Genomic DNA, 18,789 nt, shown 5'->3' with positions numbered 1-18,789 from the left:
GAGAAAATATTATAAATCACCTCCCAGGAGTTCTCAACCTGGACTTCACTTTGATACTTTAGTTTCCTTTGTAATCCAGTGTATATGTGTGTGTGTATATATATATATATTTTTTTGAATGCTCACTTGGACATTTTATTAAAACATGGCCCCTCCTGGGTGGTCACTGCCAGCCCCTCTCTGGTGAGACCAGCAGGTCATCACCTCCTTCACCTGCCAAGGTACCCCTCCTGTATATCTGGAAAGGCCTAACAACATAGGTGAGTTCAGATCCAGCATCGTCAGGGGTGTGACTTTGGAGTGAGAAACTGGTTCTCAAAGCAAGAACCAGATAAGGACAATCTTTTTTTTTTTTTTTTTTTTTTAAAGCTCTTTATTGGAATATAATTGCTTTACACTCTTGTACCAGTTTTTGAGGTACACCAAAGTGAATCAGCTGTATTTATACATATATCCCCATATCCCCTCCCTCCCGCGACTCCCTCCCACCCTCCCTGTCCTGGCCCTCTAAGGCATCACCCATCATCAAGTTGATCTCCCTTTGTTATACAGCAACTTCCCACTAGCTATCTACTTTACAGTTGGTAGTGTATCTATGTCTATACTACTCTCTCACTTCGTCCCAGCTTCCCCTTCGCCCCCCCGCCCCCCCAACCCTGTGTCCTCCAGTCCATTCTCTGCATCTGCATCCTTATTCTTGCCCTGTCACCAGTGTATATATTTTATTCACTTTAAAAGATGATGAAACAAGGAGTCAGGAAGCTTTCTCATACTGCCCGAAAGGTCCAAGGCACAAACATTTTTAAGACTATCTGAATTCAACCCTTACCTGACGCATTTATTCACTCATTTATTTCTCTCTTATTAAGTGTCAGGCACTCGGGCCCTGGTGATGCAATACACTAGAAAAATGATCACACAGTGACAGGGAACACAAGTAAACAAGATATATCACCTCTCAAGCTTCATTTTTTTATTCTGAGAAAAAAACGAGGGACAGAATAGATGCTTTTTCCAAATGAAACAGTCTATGATTCCATATCCTGAGCCACAGAGAGAGAGAAAAAAAAGGCTCAAAGTAAATAAACCGAAAATAATTTGGTTGATACGATAAGTAGCTTGAAAATATTTATGATTGCTGTCTTTGTAGTTCTCAGTATTTTTATGCAACTTGAGGCAATTCAGTAACTAACTGTGCAATGAAAACACCTAGCATTTCTTATCAGAAATTCAGAGGTGGGTACCAGAGAAGTAGAGTAAAATTTTATGAGCCCTAGAGAATAGCTTTCTTTTAAGCATTTGTCATCACTTTTTAGATTGCGGGGTCTGCTTTTCCTAATTTACTTTTCAACAGTTGTTTGGAAATACTTTCATGGATTCAAAAAAAAAAAAAAAAACACTGTCCATTTCTATAGGTGACCTAATCAAGAGAAAATTATTCAAAAAGCACTGTTTCAAATGACAGCAATCCAATCCATGAGTTGAAAACCCCTGTGCATACCAGGGTGATTTTTATATCTTTCTAACACAAGTAAAAATTGTTTTGCATGCTTTACCTTATTTTGTCTAGTTTGAAAGAGATTCACAGTAATACCTATTTGACCATATTTCCTCTCTTTCAAATTGTATCTTTCTCTTTTATTTAAGCTGCTTCGTTAAAGCCTTCTTTAAAAGGAAAAAAATAAGTCGTTCCAATGGGGCAAATGAATTTTTTTTCCTCTTAGATATTCCTGAAAAGAGGATTAAAATATCATTTCATATTAGAATATGAAACAGCAAGATGAGAAAAGACATTATTTGGATGAGTGGCTTACAAGCTTTTCTGGAGATAAAACCTTTTATTCCTGAGAAATCATGTACAAGGTTCAACATGTAAAGCAGAAGAGGGTAGGGCATCCTAGATGCAGCCTGAGGCTCCCAGGGCCCAGCACGGTCCACAAGACATCTCCGCAGAGGGAAGAGTGAAAATCAGTCCTTCAATCAGTTTTAATCAATTTAGCATCCCAATAGTCATAAGCTTGATTAGAGTAGCAAATGACCAATTAGATAGCTTAACCTTAGGTTAACCATCACTGGGTTTAGTGAAGAAAAATTAGATCAAAGGCCAACAGACACTAACAAATAAAAAGTTACAAAATCAATGACAGGGTGTGTTTATTTTTAGTAGTTAGTCTTATCTGATGTGTTTGCAGCCAAATTCCTTAACTTACTTATTTTTAACCATATCAGCATCTTCTCTGAATATGAATCTTGCTTTCACATGAGAGATCTTTATTTAAAATCAATTATAGGGACTCCCCTGGTGGTGCAGTGGTTAAGAATCCGCCTGCCAATGCAGGGGACACGGGTTCAATCCCTGGTCCAGGAAGACTACACATGTCAAAGAGCAACTAAACCTGTGCTCCACAACTACTGAGCCTGCGCTCTAGAGCCCGCAAGCTCAAAAAAAAAAAAAAAATCAATTATAATCATCTCTTTAACTCCTCACTTCCCAACTTTCTCTTCTTCTGGTTAAGTATGTACAGTTTTTAATAGGCACAAATTTCCCGGGCAGTGATAGCAACTTATGCAATTTTATATGTGCCATTCATAGAGCTAAGAGTTTAAGCATTAAGCATTCCATCCTCTTAATATCCCTGTGAACTGGGCTATTCTGCATCCCCATACTGCAGATGAAGAAACTGAGGGTTTGGAGAGGTTATGTGATTGACTGAGGCTCATGCTTGGCAGGCTCTATATGAATAAACAAGTATATATATAACCAGGTTTCAGTTATTCAGCTTCAGTATGTGGATTACTCCAGCCACCACTGTTTATTTCAATGTCTTTTACTGCCTCACTTTTTGCCCTTTTTCTTCCTCCAGATCCTTCTCACTAAGTACCATGTAGGTTCTTGAAACCACGAATATAATTCTCTATATTCTCACTACTAATTACTCACAGTGGAAATGTGAAGTAATCATTAACTATCCCTACACCCATAGAAACATCCTTCAGCAACTCTAACCTAAACTCTAACACTTAGCTACTGTCTTACAATATTCTCCTATAGTTCCATGTCTTTGGTTTGTTTTTTCCACCATTTTTTGAGGGCAGAAACCATGTGTGATGGATCCTTGGTCATTCCTGTGGTTTCTATTATATGCTAGGTCTATGCAGATGGTCCCAAAATCACTGATTTCGTCACCAAATAAAAGTGAAATTTTAACAATCTGATTGGCCAACTGTCTGGAGCTCTATATTAAAGGTTACCAGAAAAGGAACTTAAATAAACTGGCTAAAATGTAGCTTGAAAATTATCTGTGAATGTAATTAATCACAAGCTTTACTTATTTCCCAAAGTAACAGAAGGGGAACCTCGTGCATTACAATTACCACCGTTGTTTGTATAACGCTCTCTAGTTCAAAGCATCTTCAAATCCATCATCTCATTGTTTCATCAAAGTAACTGTGGTGCTAGGGATAATTGTCACCATTTTGCAAGTGTGGAAGCCAGAATTCAGGGAATTAGGTGACTCGGGACTTTGCTGGTAGAATTGATGCTAAAAGCCCTGGCCTCAGTGAGATTCTGAATTTTCTACTCCTTTTGTGAATAACGACGCCGTCCTATCAAATAAATTCTGCCATGCAGTGGAAAGAACATGTCGTATAGCAAAAACATGCACAGTTATGCCCAAATCAAAATAAGAGACGTGTGGAATTTATACACTGAGAAGCAGGCATGAATTATTTTTATTACCGCTATTGGTTTCCAAGTAAACCTACAACTCGAAATGTCTACCTCTCGATCAAAATACACCACCTTCACATACACGGCACAGGCACACAGCAAGGGCTTAATACATGCTTATTTGACAAGCTGACACACTTGCATTGTCCTGGAAATGTGCGTGGTGCCTGTTTCCACCTACACTGGTTAAGAGACAAAAGGAGAGAGATGTTCCGGGCCTCCTTTTAGTTCTGCACCATTAGATGCTCCGTTTAACTTAATAGTTCCCATCAGTTACACGAGGCCCTGTTTCCCCCTTCCCTGTCTTCATCATTACCTTTTCCCCCAAAGCAAGTAAAACCACACCCTTCCTCCCAGAAAATTTTCAAAATTGGAACTAATTGTGTTGGTTAGCAAAAACGGGCTTGAAGCACCCCCAGACCCACCATATTTCCACACTCATAGAGCCCAGGGGTACCAACTACTTACTTAATTCTAAATCAATTACACACAAATAATATTTTGATTTGAGCAGTGGAAAGATACTTTCTATAAACTAGCATGAGCTTAACTGCAATGATGCTCTATTTCTGATTTTTGTTTCAATCATCACCCACTGTGATGTCTGGGACTTTTTGTATGTGGATATTCATGTAAAGTTCATAATACCCCATTCTGTATTTGTTTAATTGCTTTCTCAACCTTACAATAAAAATATTTTGCACTGGCATCCTTCACACTTCCATTGATTTCCATCTTCTGTGAACTTCTGTACATGATTATTCTTTAGCAAAAATACAACTTAATACATAAGTTAGATATTGGCCTCCCCACAAAAATAAAAAATACCATCAATGATTAAATATAAACTTCCTTTTTCAATCACCCATTTCCAGACCCTTCTCTTTCAATCAATGCAATGTCAGTGAGAGAATTACACTTTTATTTTATTTCTCCTTTCTTAGGATGGCAAGTGTTTCTCACAATAATTTGCTTTCATAAACATCAAAATAGATAATCACATCCTTATTAATATAGACTTCTCATTGGGTACAAAATAAAGTCCATGGAATTTCAAATTCCTGATTGGACTGCATTTACATGCTGTTAATAAAATAATCCAAGAACAGGCACTATGGATGTCACCAAGGAAGCCTGTCTAAAGAACCCTAGTAGGCCACACTTCCACCCACGTCACATCATTCCTCTACTTAGGGAGTTATTTATAACTCATCAAGTAGAGATATGGGCTTGTTTCTAGGCAATTTTCCTAGATAATTTGCAATTTCAGCTTTAAAGAGATCATTTTATTGACCTGTCACTTATCATATCACCAAGTGCACGATCCTACTTTGCACACTTACCAGGTACCTTTCAGAGGACACGCTAACTAAGATGAGGTCATCTCCAACCCGTACTTTTTCTCCTTCTGAGCGCTGCTTGGAGGCAGGATGGATGGTCCACCAACAAGCTTCACCTGCACGATGACCAAAATGTGAAACACAAAGTTTAAAACTCGATGTTCTTTGCCAGGGACTCCGAAATAAAAGAGGGAAGTGAAAAAAAGTCTGCAATATCAGTCTCCTTAAAATGAAACTGTCCTATTCACATAAACTTCAGAAATTGAAAATAGAATGCAAATTCATCTCTTAGACCATGAAAATCAAAAGAATGAGGGCAAATTAGAACAGGATAAGACATACTGACATGAGAAGATTCTTCTCACAGAAACTGGTTAGGACATTAGGGGAAGTGGGATGTCTCTTTCCCCCACTAAGAACTGCTTTAAAAGGATGTTTATTTATGCTAATACGAGGCCAAATTCCCTGGCCGCATTCACTCCTTACAGAACCACATGTTCTTACACTACTCCCATTGCTCTCTCCTAGTAACATCTAGTTTTTTTGCTACTTGATTTTCCAAAAGATTTGAGGTTTTGTGATATCACGGTTGCATTATAACAATTAAAGAAACCTCTACTTTTGGGGGGATGCTGATTCAAAATAGGAACAAATATTGTCACCTAAGTTTTTCTATCCTGTGTCTTATTTTACAATATCTTGTTATTTTAAAATGTGGTAGTTTCTATTAATCTAGAAGCAAAATAGTGGAGAATCCTACAGAATTTTCTGGGATATGTTCTAAAAAGATCTGGGTATACACAAAATCAAATAATTTCTTTTAGAACAAGTCAACCATAAGCCACATGAACCATGTAACCGTTCTTCATACCTCAGTCCCAACACCTAGGATATGAACATATGCACACAATTCTTCGATCTCTTCACAGTTCCGTTCAAAATCTAAATATAAGTTCTACAGCAAAACGGGAACAGTTTTAGTGATATCTGTTCTCGAATAATAATCATTCTCTCTCTGTGCCCAGCTTTATTATTTCTTCATAACACTTATTTTTTGCTCCTCTACTCATGGCCCAATGCCAAAATGTAAACTCCATAACAGCAGGGCATTTGTATGTTTTGTTTACTGGGGTTTCCCCAGCTCCTCCTAGCATTCTGCAGGCATTCAATAACAACTCGTTTTGCATACGTAACTAATGAATCAGCAAACAACACTTCTCAACTCCATATGCCATCTGTGCCCTGAGCTGCTTTTCCTACACAAACCATACTCTTACTTGAATGTCACCTTGCAGAATTCCTTATCTTCATTCATTCAACTCACATTTTTAGAGCTGTAGGGAGTTTTTCATTCATTCACTCAAACACGGACAGAGCATACACTATTTGTCAATCATTGCTTTAGTAGCTGGGGATGCCTCAACAAACAAGGAAGAAGAAACTATCTGCCTTATGAGTTTCATTCTGATCAAGGCAGGCACACAACAAATGATACCCACAGTAAATAGTTCAGTAATTCAGAAGAAGTAGAGAGCAATGGGGACAATAGAGGAGCACAAGTGGAGGGAGAAAGATTGCCTTGTTTGGTGGGTTTCACTATTGGATTGGACTGGCCAAAAAGTTCATTCTGGTTTTTCCGTAAGATGCTCGGCCAACCCAATATAATCATCTCGATGTATGAAAACAACTTAGAGATCATGCATGTCTTTTACTTCTTTTGTGAGAGAGAACTGACGACTTTTTTTCCTGTAACTGCACCAAAGTAAATTAATCACAATGAGAAAACTTAAAAAACTAGGCAAAATACAGAGGAATGACAGAGCATATAGAACATGAAATAAAAATGAGAAGAATACATGTATCTTTTCGACGCCTGGGATTCTTAGAATTTCTTGTGCAATGTGATGTGTTGGTCCATTAAAAAGTTAATTAGGTTGGTAACTAGAACTTTATTTTTATCCATTTGTTATCTGTATGGGATACATTTTATCCATTTTTAGAGTATGGGAAAGTATTTTAAAAAGGAGAGCAGATGTGAGCTTGACCCCACCCATAAAAGAAACAATAAGAGTCAGTCTATTTCCTTCCATTCTTTTTTCTATTTGGTCTTTTTTTTTTTTTTTTAATTCCAAAGTCGGGCATGCTCATCATAAAAGATAAAACAGCCAAATTGTACAGAGGTGTATGAAGTGTAAAGTCCTAAGAGCATTGAGAATAAAAACACAAATAAAGCCTATACTTTCCTATTTGGAGTCTCCAAAAGGATAAATGTGTTCATATATGTTTTTCTGTTTCAAAAATACGGAAACACATAGATACGGAGCATGGTGACCTGTGGACAAGGACATGAAGGAGATTTTCATTTTCTACTTTTTTGTTTGAATGTTGACATTGACTATGCCACATGTGTACACTTAAAAATATTTTTAAGATGAAAGCTGAACGATAAAAGAGAAATGCATTAATAATACTTTACAAACTAATCAGAGCACATTCATATGGTTAACAGACAGCAGAGCACCTCATAAGTACTGTTTTCCTACCCAACTCCATCAAAACAAAAAGGTTTGAAGTCTAGTTTGCACATCAAGCTAATTATGTGGGGATGACCTACCAACAGAAACAATGTACATTTCCTCCTTCTACTAAAACCTTCCTGTAGTCATTTGTTTTTTTTCCTGAATCCACCCCTAAGAATACTCATCCAGTGTATCTCCCATCGTGTCCCGTGACATCTCCCAATCCCGTCTCTGCCATGATCTCTCTGCACACAGCTTCATCACGCACCAAGGTGCTCACCTGTTGTGTCCTCTTGCAAGCCAACATCGAAGGCCAGTTTATCCGTTGAAGACCGAGAGGTGGACAGGCAGCACAGATACTACAAGACACAGAATCAGTAGCTGTCACTCAACATGTACTGTCCTTTCCAAGTCCAATTCTGAGCACTTACACAGCCTTCACAAGGAGCAATGCTCTAGAGGAATGTGTTTCCACCCCCCTCATGGCAAGACTGCAGAAATCTGTTCTGTTGGTAAAAGAAGACAGTAATTGGGGGTATGTCGGAACATCTCTCACTTCCTGTGATATTCAGGATCACAGGCAAAAGGACAATCTGAGCTGTCAGTTAGAAATCTTTCTCCCAAGCAGAAATTTGAACACTATTCACGTTCATCTTCTAGTTTTGTCTTCATTTCTAAAATTTTAACTCTTTGAAATTCATCCAGAATTGAATGTCAAATGGTGTGCAGCATGTCTCTTCACTGTAGTGAAGGTCTGTCATGTGTACACCTATGTGTGTTTTGCTAGGAGGAATGGAACTCTCTCCAGCCATCATTTCCTGACTTCTTTATCCGCGTCTCAAGTTCTCCTAACTGTATATTCTTGGACATGAAGTCTAGGACAATTTTTCAGGGCAACTGCTCTATCCCCACCCCAACCTCACAATGTTCATTCAGTGTTACAAGAATGAGAACACAGAGATGAACATGGTATGAGCTCAAGATACACTGCGATCTACACCAACCAAGTGTAGTCAGTGCCCAAAAGAACAGGATCCCTGCAGACAGGACTCAGGGACAGTTCTAGGGATTGAGCAAGTCCAGACTTCCCGGAATCCTGGACAAGTAATGCAAAATCTATAAAACCCCTAGGTGGAATAGGGTCCTCCCAGCTCAGGGGGTGTCTGTGAGCGTAAGGAGGCAGGTGACGTATGGATCAGGGACAGCTGTGCTGGTACGTTAGGTGGAATCGGTGCCACAAGGATGTAAAATTAACTGATCTAGAGACTGTATGTCTCTTGACTGCAAACCACTGACTCCCAAAGTTATAGAAAAGATGCTTCAAAGGTCCCCAAACATTTTCCTAGCTAGATAGGAGTATGAGTCTGACCTCAAGACAAACAGCCCATGATGGTCCCTGAGGTTTATAGAGCTTAGATCTAAGCATATTAAATATCTATCTTTACTTGAGAAATAGTAACCATGTTGTAATACTGATTTCCAGGTAAAAACATAGAATGATCTCGATTAAAGTCTTCTGTAACATTTCTCAGTAATGTTACAGTAGCAGGCATTGTAACTGTTAACCTACATTCTCTCCTCCTCTAATGTTCACAGTGACTGTGGGGTAGACGCCATAATTATTTCACGAAATGTTAATTAAATTCTATAAGGGCAAAGACTTGGTCTTAGTTACTACTATGTCTCGCACCCAGAAAAGTATCTCTCACACAGAAGGTGCTAAATAATATTTATTGACCGAATGGATAAAATTTTCAGATGCAATTACAGGCTTAAAGAAGTTTAGCAAGGAATCCAAGGCTATACAGCATACAGGAAAGTGAGCCTAAACCCAGATTTACCAACCAAGTTCAAGTTCTTACCCATCTACTACATACTGAGGGTAGTTTTCTGAAAACAGACTCTCACATTCATTATTTTATGTGTTTTAGTTGCTACTAAAAGTGGAATTCCTTCCGTGAAGTTTTTTTTTTTTTTAAGAAGTTTTATTGAGGTAGAGTTAACAGAATAAACTGCATATATTTAGAGTATAATACTTGGTATATTTTTTCTTATTAGTAATGTATATGTGGCAATCCCAATCTCTCAATTCATTCCCCCCCCAACCCTCCCTGCTTTCCCCACTTGGTGTTTGTTCTCTACATCTGTGTCTCTATTTCTGCCTTGCAAACAGGTTGATCTGTACCATTTTTCTATAGTCCGCATATATGTGTTAATATACGATATTTGTTTTTATCTTTCTGACTCACTTCACTCTATATGACAGTCTCTAGGTCCGTCCATGTCTCTACAAATGCCCCAGTTTCGTTCCCTTTTACAGTTGAGTAATATTCCATTGTATATATGCGCCACATCTTTTTTATCCATTCATCTGTTGATGGGCATTTAGGTTGTTTCCATGTCCTGGCTATTGTAAATAGTGCTGCAATGAACACTGGAGTGCACTTCCATGAAGTTTTAATGTGTGAGTGCTATATACAAAAAGGTTGTTTTTATATATTTGTCTTGTATCTAGCTATTTAAAGTGTTCTTTATTTCATATCTTACTACATCAGCCAAGGTTTCCAGAACAATGCTAGACAGCATATTTTTGGGAGTTTTTTTTGTTTTAGTTTTGTCAAGAATGGATTCAGAGTTTGACAATTAAGTATGAGGTTGGCCATTGATTTGACATAAATATTTTCTTTATCATTGAGGAAATAATCATCAATGCTTAGTTTTTGTTAAGAATTGGTGTTTTTATTAAAAACCTGTTTCAGCACTGTTAAGATGATCAGTTTTTCTCATTGGACCTACTAATGTGATGTAGCACATTAATACAAATGATGTTACTAAGTCATCATTAAAATCATATCTATAATTTTCATATACTTCTCTTCCTATACTTTTCAATTTCATTAACCAGACTTTTCACATCAATATTGACGATGATGAAGACTGATGATTTTTTTTTGTTTTCTGGGGTGTTGATATTGAGGCTATGTTTAAGTTTTTGCTCAGGAACAGTTTACATATTTGGGGAATTATCTCCTGCCTAAAAGGAATGATTATTTTACATTTCCAGGTATTGGACTATCATGTAGTCACCAAAATAAATTGGATGAAAATTTTAAAATATGGATAATACTTATACTGTGATAATATGTAAAAAAAATCTGGATATAAATTTAGCTATGTAACATGATCTCAATTATATAAAAAAAATTTAAGAATAGAATATATTGAAAATTCTTAAAAAGTCTCCAACAGTTTTCTCTCACTGGTGTAATCATGAAGATTTTTCTTTGGCTGTAATTTCCAAATCTTATAGAATGAATATGTATTTTTTATAACTTAATAAAGCTTTTAAAAGAATGGAATGTTTATATATTTTACATATTTTATACATATAAGAATACACACACACACACATATAAATGAGAAGGTGTAAATTGTGCCTGAGAGGAACCCAATGGATAATTGGGTTTAGGAAGGAGCTGTTATGGAAAAACAAAGAGAACATCTAGTTAAGAAGGAAAAGAAGGCAGTGGAGAGTTGAATACAGGCAGTTTCTTATACAATTTTTCAGCAAGGATATTTTAATTCTCTAACAAATAAACTGAAATAAAATCAGAAATAAGAGCTATTTCTTACCTGACTCCTAACATGTAAACCTAGTCTTTCAAAAGTAAGATATGAAAAACAGAAGTCATACAACGATATAATTGAAGGACCCTAAAGGTCCTCTAAGCCTCTAAGCTAACTGTCATCTTCTAAATGAGAAAACCAAGCGGGATACAAAGATATTCAAAAACACATACAACCAAGTTTGTTAAAGCCATCAGTGAAATGGGGTTACCAAATATTCCCTGACCGCGGATGCCCAACCGGGTGAGATGGCCACGGGCGAGATGCGGCGCACGTGTACTCACCATGCCGCTGTAGGAATGGCGCAAAAGTATGGCGTGTCCATAGAGCAGCGTTCGGTGGCCACCACCTTGAGCGGTCTGCATGGAGCACAGAAAGGGTCGACAAGGAGAAAAAGAAAAAAGAGTCAATTTAACTAAGTCCATAAAATGCTCTCTGATTCTTAAGGAAAGGTTTCATGGAAAAAATAAAATAAGAGCTACCGCAGTTGAGCAGAGTCCTGTGGAAAGAATGCTTAAACGGGGACAAAGCTACCAAGAAAACCTTCTCCTGTTGGGGGGAGCTAGCAGTCGGTCTAGTTCTTAAAGAAGGAACTTGAGTTCAGTAAATATCAGGATTTGTAATTATCGATTCCCGGTTATTTATTGTCTGTAGTTCTCATTACACTGTGGTCCCAGTTGAGCAGGGACCACGGTACTTTGGGCACCATGGTATCCTGGGTGCCTTGCAAAATGCAAGTAAGGACTAGATAAATATTTCCCCAATGAATGAGTCTTCATAAAACAGAAAATTCATCAAATCATCTTCAGGCTTAAAAACCTTTCATACTTTCCAATTGTTTACAGAAAAAGAGTCCAAATTCCTTTATGTGAGGCAGAGGACTGCTTCTCAAACTCTAGCATGCTTACAAATCACCTGGAGAGCTTTTTAAAACACAGAACCCTGGGCCTATCCCTGAGATTCTGATCCAGTAGGGCTGGGGTAAATATAGAGACGTTTCATGTCAAAATATTTCCAGATGACACAGGTGCTGTTGTTTTGGGGACAACACTGAGTGGTACAAGCACAGAGGATGTTTAGTCTTGGCCCTTTCTAGCCCCACCCCCAAGCACCTTGTGCTCCAAACAGACACCCCTTCCCTGCCCTGAGCTTTCTTGCCACTCTGTCTTAAAACATAATATCCTTCCCCTTTGCAGTCTTTTCTGCCTCGTAGACTATGTTTTAAAACTCAGGTTAAGGGCTCCCTCCTCCATGAAGCTACTCCTTCAGCTAAATTTGAGGAAGCCAGATGGGGACCCTGACCCAGGATGTGTAAAGGTGTCATAGGAAACAAATGCAGGGTATTAAGAAAGAGGAAGGGACCAGGGGGTTGCAGTGCTGGGTGGCAGAGAATCGAAACAGGAACCATAAAATTAGATCAGGGTAAGATCCTGGGACGTACAGAACATTATACCAAGGCGTTTGTACTTTTTTTCTGTAGGAAAAAGAGGTCTTTAAAGATGAGTATGATATTGACTTACACATACTTTAAGACGTACAGAAGAAAGTACTTTAATATTCATTACTATAACCTTTTTACTAAAAATATATCCCTTTCCTATTGTTCCATTTAATTTTTCAAATAACTTTATTTACACGTTATGCTTAAAAGACTTCCGAACCACTTAAAAATAGATATTAAAAGGAACTAAAAAGATGAGAAAAATTGCTTTACAGAAAAGGAAAATTATACTTTCACCTCCTGAGTGCAAAAGGGAAGAAAATCTACTTTGCAAAATTACATTCCTCCTAAGAATGTGGCCCTGTTTAGAGAGTACTTTTATTTTCTATAATGTATTTGATTTATTGTGTCCAAGAACCATTTATTTACCTTGTCTGATTTGTACTAGTTTGATAAGAGCTTACCTTTCCCTACCAGATATAAGCATCAAAGCTACAAGATACAGCTGAACTTTAATGACACTAGACAGTCATACCAACCGAAACGGGATGTTTTTAAATGAAGAATGAGGCTTTAGATTTAACCAGAAAAGTATTAAGTGCTCTTTTTTCTGTAAAGCTTTGCCTATGCATTTCATATGTTCATATGCACATATAGACATAAATGTTCAAATTGGTTACAAGGAGATATTTTAGGACCTGAATTTTCTTTCAAAGATTATATATATAGATTTTAGATGACTGTCTATTATGGATTTTACACTACAGATTTCCTCACTACTCAAATGCTAATTTATGTCACAAATTTAGTTTTAATAGAATTCTTGTAAAAGCATGTTAATAACCCATGCTAAATTAATTTTGGTACTTAGAGCAAGTTAACACAAGTGAATGTAATTTCTGTCACATGGGTCTGCAGTCCTTCTTCTCTAACTTGTCATTTTAAATCATATAATTGTGACTGTCTCTGATTCAGGACAAACAAAATGTACAATTTCCACTCTTGAGGAAGTCAGATAGCTTATTCATTCAACAAACATTTACCAAAAGAATTGTGGTTGTGGGATGCATTCAAAGAGCTAACTTGGTTCTTTTTTGGTGCTTTTTGGTCAATCAATTTTCTTCTTAAATTTTGCCTGGTCCTTGCTTTCATTTAAGCAAACAAATATTTATGGACTCCCTCTGATGTAGGGAACTACCGGTACTCTACAAGGATGGTGATGCCAAATACCGGCTTAGCCAGTTCTAGGGTTATTCCTTCAAGACACTACAGCACCCAGCCTTAAGGCGGACTATGGGACTCGCCCAGGGCGATTTCAATGAGAAAAAGTTCATCACTGCTGGCTAACACATCACAAGCAGTGGTAACTCACTTCTGTGGAACAAGGGGTCCATCTTCCTTCCAGCCACCCACATCAGAACCTACAGGCTCACAGTGCTATAACCATCATAACCTTCAGGAACCCAGCCTGGACCAACTAGATAAGAACCAATCAAGCTAAGGGACCAGCAAGCTCAGGCCTAGCTTGCCTCTCAAATCACAGTTTGGAAAAAATATCTTGGTGGTTTTTGAAAGTAACATGTTCATTGTTCCTTGGAATCTAAAACACAGGCAAAGTAAACAGTGCTTTCAATTGCACTAGTTAAGAGTAGAATTAGGACATTAAATTTCAGGTAACAAATAAACCTTGTTTTCACATTCATGTCATCTATACTTTAGTCCTGCTAATTCCCCAGTAAATATTACATAAAAGGAGCACTTTTTTCTATTCATTCGGAAGCTATTTATTGGGTATCTACTGTCTGAGAGGTACAGTATCTGATGTCAAGGGTATCAGGAATAATAAGCTCACAGTCTGTTCTCCTCTGCCTTCAGAATGAGAGTTTTCTCTAATTATTCATTCATTCAACAATTATAAACTGAATCCCATACAGTTTCCTTCCAAAGATGTGCACACTAACAGCAAAGAAAACAGAAGTTTAAGAATTAATTCTCCGTGTATTTCTCACCACTTCCAACTACATGCTGGGTTAGCAGGTCTTTTTAGTAAAAGTAGTATCTGGAACTTACATATCCTTGACATACATTACCAAGGGTGACTTGGCTTGGGCCCTACCTGTTGTCCATCACACCCCTGCTCTGCCCTGTGATTGGCTGAGCCTGTGGCAGGGTGCGTGAGCAGTCACCAGTACTCCAGGGCCCCTCTGCAGATCCTGAAGTGGGTTTCTGCTAGACTACTGTGGTCTCCCATAGGTGAAGGGGATTTACACTAAGGGGCTGTTGTTCTCTCAGGAGAAAACCAAGCCAAACCAAAATAACAACTACCGTTTCCAAACTCCTCCCTCTAAATCTCTCTAGCGTTGGACAGCCAAGAATCATTTAATAAAAAGTAAAATTGGACTTTTTGAACATACCAGTTAAAATATGTCTTCACTTCTGTGTGTAAGCCTGGTCCCATGAGCCCTGAGATAACTGACAGGGTTGATATTAAACAATAGTGTAAAAAAAGTCGAACTGGTGAACTGTAAGTGGATGAAAAAGTCCAGAGTACGTTCAAACGAAATCTAAGTAACAACGTGATATGTATTCTAAACAAACCACACTTCAATTTTTCCACATATTATTTTAATATCAATTTTGTATTATTAGGCATTCCTATGCCTTGCGCCTTCCAGGATCTTGCCCCAAAATGTACAATGAGGGGACCCGTACTGTAAGCAGAAGCTTTGATGTAAATACTTCTACGCTTACATTTATTTAGAATAATATGGAGTCATAAAGTATAATGTATTCATCTGTTATCCTTCTCTGTGGGAAGGGGAAAAACTGGATCACTGTCACAAGCTTAAAATGTAATAGCAGAAAAACATAATACATCAACCAGAACGGTAATGACTAAGAGCGACTAAAGAGGATTAGACACACATAAACATTACTGGCTCTGTGTTTCTGCCGTTTTGGGGGTTTTTTCTCCTCTGTGTTTAATAAAATCTGTTTGGACCATATATAGGCTTATTAACGTGTCTTTAGCGTCATTGCTGTTTAAACCATTAAATTTACTACCTGTATAACATGTAAATATTTTAAGGTTTTCTGTTTTACTAATCATTTTTTCTGTACAAAAATGTGCTATGCTAATCAATGTAGGACATGTCTCATAATTCCAGGCCCTTATTATTCAAGAGGTTTTTTTTTTTTTTTTTTTTAATAAATCAGACTCTGCGGGAACACTTTTCTATATCCCTTGATCATTAAAACACGCCATTTCAGAAGAAAAACAACAAAATCTTAAAAAGAGTTTATTGCTTACGTAATGCTAAGCTACACCATCAAAGTTTAAAATAATAGACAACATAAAAGAAATTTCCCTTAGAGAACTTCTTTCACAGTGCTCAGATATTTAAGCAGAGAAGCTTTTAAATTTACCTTCAAATACAAATAGTGATACTTGCGTAATGAGTTGTTTCAAGGAGAAAAACAAAAACATGTCTATGTGTAAGTCTTCACATCACCAGAAAGTGACTTTCCAACACAAGTGTGAACAGCACTGGATGGACAGGAGCAACAAGAAATGCTGGGCCTGGCATCTGGTCCACCTGTGGTCCCTGGCAGCAGGAGCTACGCAGATAGCCCTGCCATCTTCATTAGTGAATCATAATAACAGGTTCAAAGGATGATTATACTAATTAATGAGAATTCTGGCTCCAGTGCAAAATAAATGTGTTTGACAAAGCCAGCTGACCACCGTCAAGACAGCCATTTGGCATTCAATGTCTAACTTGCGATGCTGTCTTAACCAAAGGTCTCCAGAGGGAACAGACCAGGCCTAGGACAGGACCAACCACTCATTGCTCCGTGCCAACCAGCAGAAATGGGCTCCTGCAACAAGGAGGCATCTGGCTGGTTCTAGGATGTTCTGTGTGTCCAGGTCTGAAACCCAAAGCAAGTCATGATTGAAAAGTGAAAAAACTGGATAAAATCTAGCATCCTCTTTCTTGTAAGTGGTTTAAATTACTACAATTTCATGCATATGCCCTTGCTTAGTCAAATTCTAACCTTTCCAGATGATCCAATGCAGGTATGAAAAGAAGCCACTGGGTTTCTGGCCTTGTAGTTAAAAGAAATCAGAGCCTAATTAAATTACTTCAGGTATACCACCTGGTTTAAACCGAATGGACATCATTTTTCTATTTGCATTGATTTTTATATGAATCTGCTCTCATGAAAGAGCTTGAGGTACACACTTCAGGCAGCTAACCCCTTTACCCTTCTCCAAGGAACTATAGAAATGGCACAGACAGGGAAGGGATTTGGAGAGGAGTGAGGTGATAAAATGAGTATAGCAAATGCAGATTTAGCAAGCAAAACTGCCAAGTTTTAAAAAACCAAACCGAATTTCATTATTTCTTTCTTTTTTTACTTTTTGGCCACACCGCACGGCACGTAGGATCTTAGTTCCCCCACCAGGTACTGAACCTATGCCCCCCTGTCCCCCCTGCAGAGTCTTAACCACTGGACAGCCAGGGAAGTCCCCTTCGTTATTTATTAATATTTGCAACGAAGGAACATATTCGTGTTTCCTGCTGTTGATCACATTTTCCCAACAAAATCCCTTGTCTGGCGATATGCCTCACTGAGCACTTCATGTCCTCTCTTCCCAAGGTAATAACAATTTATTCCCCACTGAAAAATAACAGCTGGAATTATCTGAAATTCTGGAAAATGTTTTGGGTCCTTGTTGATAGAGACTTCAAATAAGCGCTCTGCTCTGTCATCCTATCCAAACTGTCAAGTTATTAACATTAATGAATAGGTCCATATGTCAGTACAACACCTCTGGTTCAGAGTTTTGTCAAATATGAATGTAGCTCCACAGGCAGACATGAATATTTTGCTTCCTTCTCTTCTAAGCAATCTTTTCAATCTACACCCAGAATTTTGATTTCACACTTTTCAGAGTTTATAGCTTTTAAAGTGATATTATTTTGAAATTTTAAAATATATTAAGCCTCAGTACCTGAACACAATCAGTTTCTCTATACATTGTTCCTCAGCTCTTAGGATAAAAAATAAATTTCATGAATGTTATATGAGAAATGCGGCAGTACATAAAAATGAAACAAAACATTTCTACTTTTTGTCTCAAATAATGACATTCTGCTGTTCTTCTCCTTTCCCCACCTGTGTCCTTCAGTGACACGACCATGGACTTTTCTCTTTTAGTGTGACTCTTTTAAAACCTTTTCATTTTTCTAATTTGACTGAGGAATAAAAAGAAGTCGAATTATTTTCACTTCTCCTGGAGTAATTCACTAGGCGCTACTTGGTGCCTCTTCTAATTTCCCAGTGTATGAATTTCCTATTGTATCCATGCAAGCGTGCATGAACGCACAGCAGCCAATATAATCCCCACAGTGAAAATTCTAAATGAAGAACTACAGAAAGAACTCTGTTTCAATGGGAAAAATTCCCAACATTGGCCAAGTAAGACTTAATATGTCACAATATGACCCAAAGACATCAAATGTTGATAAATCTAAACATGGGATGTGTTTATTTAAATTTAAAAGTTAAAAAGCTTTTATCTGAATTTTAAAAACTTTAGAATGTGAAGAAAAACACCATGAATTCAAAAATTAAATATTAGTAACCAAACATAAAACATACAAAGTATCACATATACAGCAGATGGCCCAATGCCTTACCTTCATCATGAATTTCTGTAGGGGCATAAGGAAAAGAGAGAAAATATTAAATATACATTATCTCAAAGACATTTTAAAATATCTTATTTTTAGACTCCATTGTTCTACATGGAGTTACATGAACAATAAACAAAAAAACATTCACTGTGTTGTCACAACAAAACTTAACATCAACTACATGCTAGAGAGAAGCTGTCGCAAGCAAAACTCTTTTTTAGAATGTTTTTACATTAGTTCTTTCTTTCTCTGTGAAAACATGCTGCTTGACTTCAATGCGTGATTCAATTTACAACACATCTAAGCACCCAAAAAAATGTAGAATCTCAAAATTATACTATGAAAATGCTTTAAAAATTTTTTTCATCTCATCTGTTGCATAAAGATGCAGTAATATAAACAGCAACCCAACTAACTTAAGTAAAAATAG

General features: G+C 37.5%; 1 protein-coding gene across 1 annotated transcript in view; it reads right to left on the bottom strand.

Annotated features, from left to right (window-relative positions):
- Positions 1-18,789, bottom strand: part of RYR2 (ryanodine receptor 2) — a 549,009-nt gene that overhangs the window by 408,209 nt on the left and 122,011 nt on the right. Inside the window, exons 7-10 of the mRNA XM_057736978.1 lie at positions 18,363-18,377; positions 11,501-11,575; positions 7,870-7,948; positions 5,074-5,186 (exon numbers count right to left, since the gene is read on the bottom strand). Coding sequence (XP_057592961.1) covers positions 5,074-5,186; positions 7,870-7,948; positions 11,501-11,575; positions 18,363-18,377 — 282 coding nt within the window. The remainder of the gene's footprint in view (positions 1-5,073; positions 5,187-7,869; positions 7,949-11,500; positions 11,576-18,362; positions 18,378-18,789) is intronic.

This window comes from Hippopotamus amphibius, chromosome 5 (genome assembly GCF_030028045.1).
Source record: "Hippopotamus amphibius kiboko isolate mHipAmp2 chromosome 5, mHipAmp2.hap2, whole genome shotgun sequence".
In the NCBI taxonomy this organism is placed as follows: domain Eukaryota; kingdom Metazoa; phylum Chordata; class Mammalia; order Artiodactyla; family Hippopotamidae; genus Hippopotamus; species Hippopotamus amphibius.
This window is presented reverse-complemented; position numbering and strand designations above follow the sequence as displayed.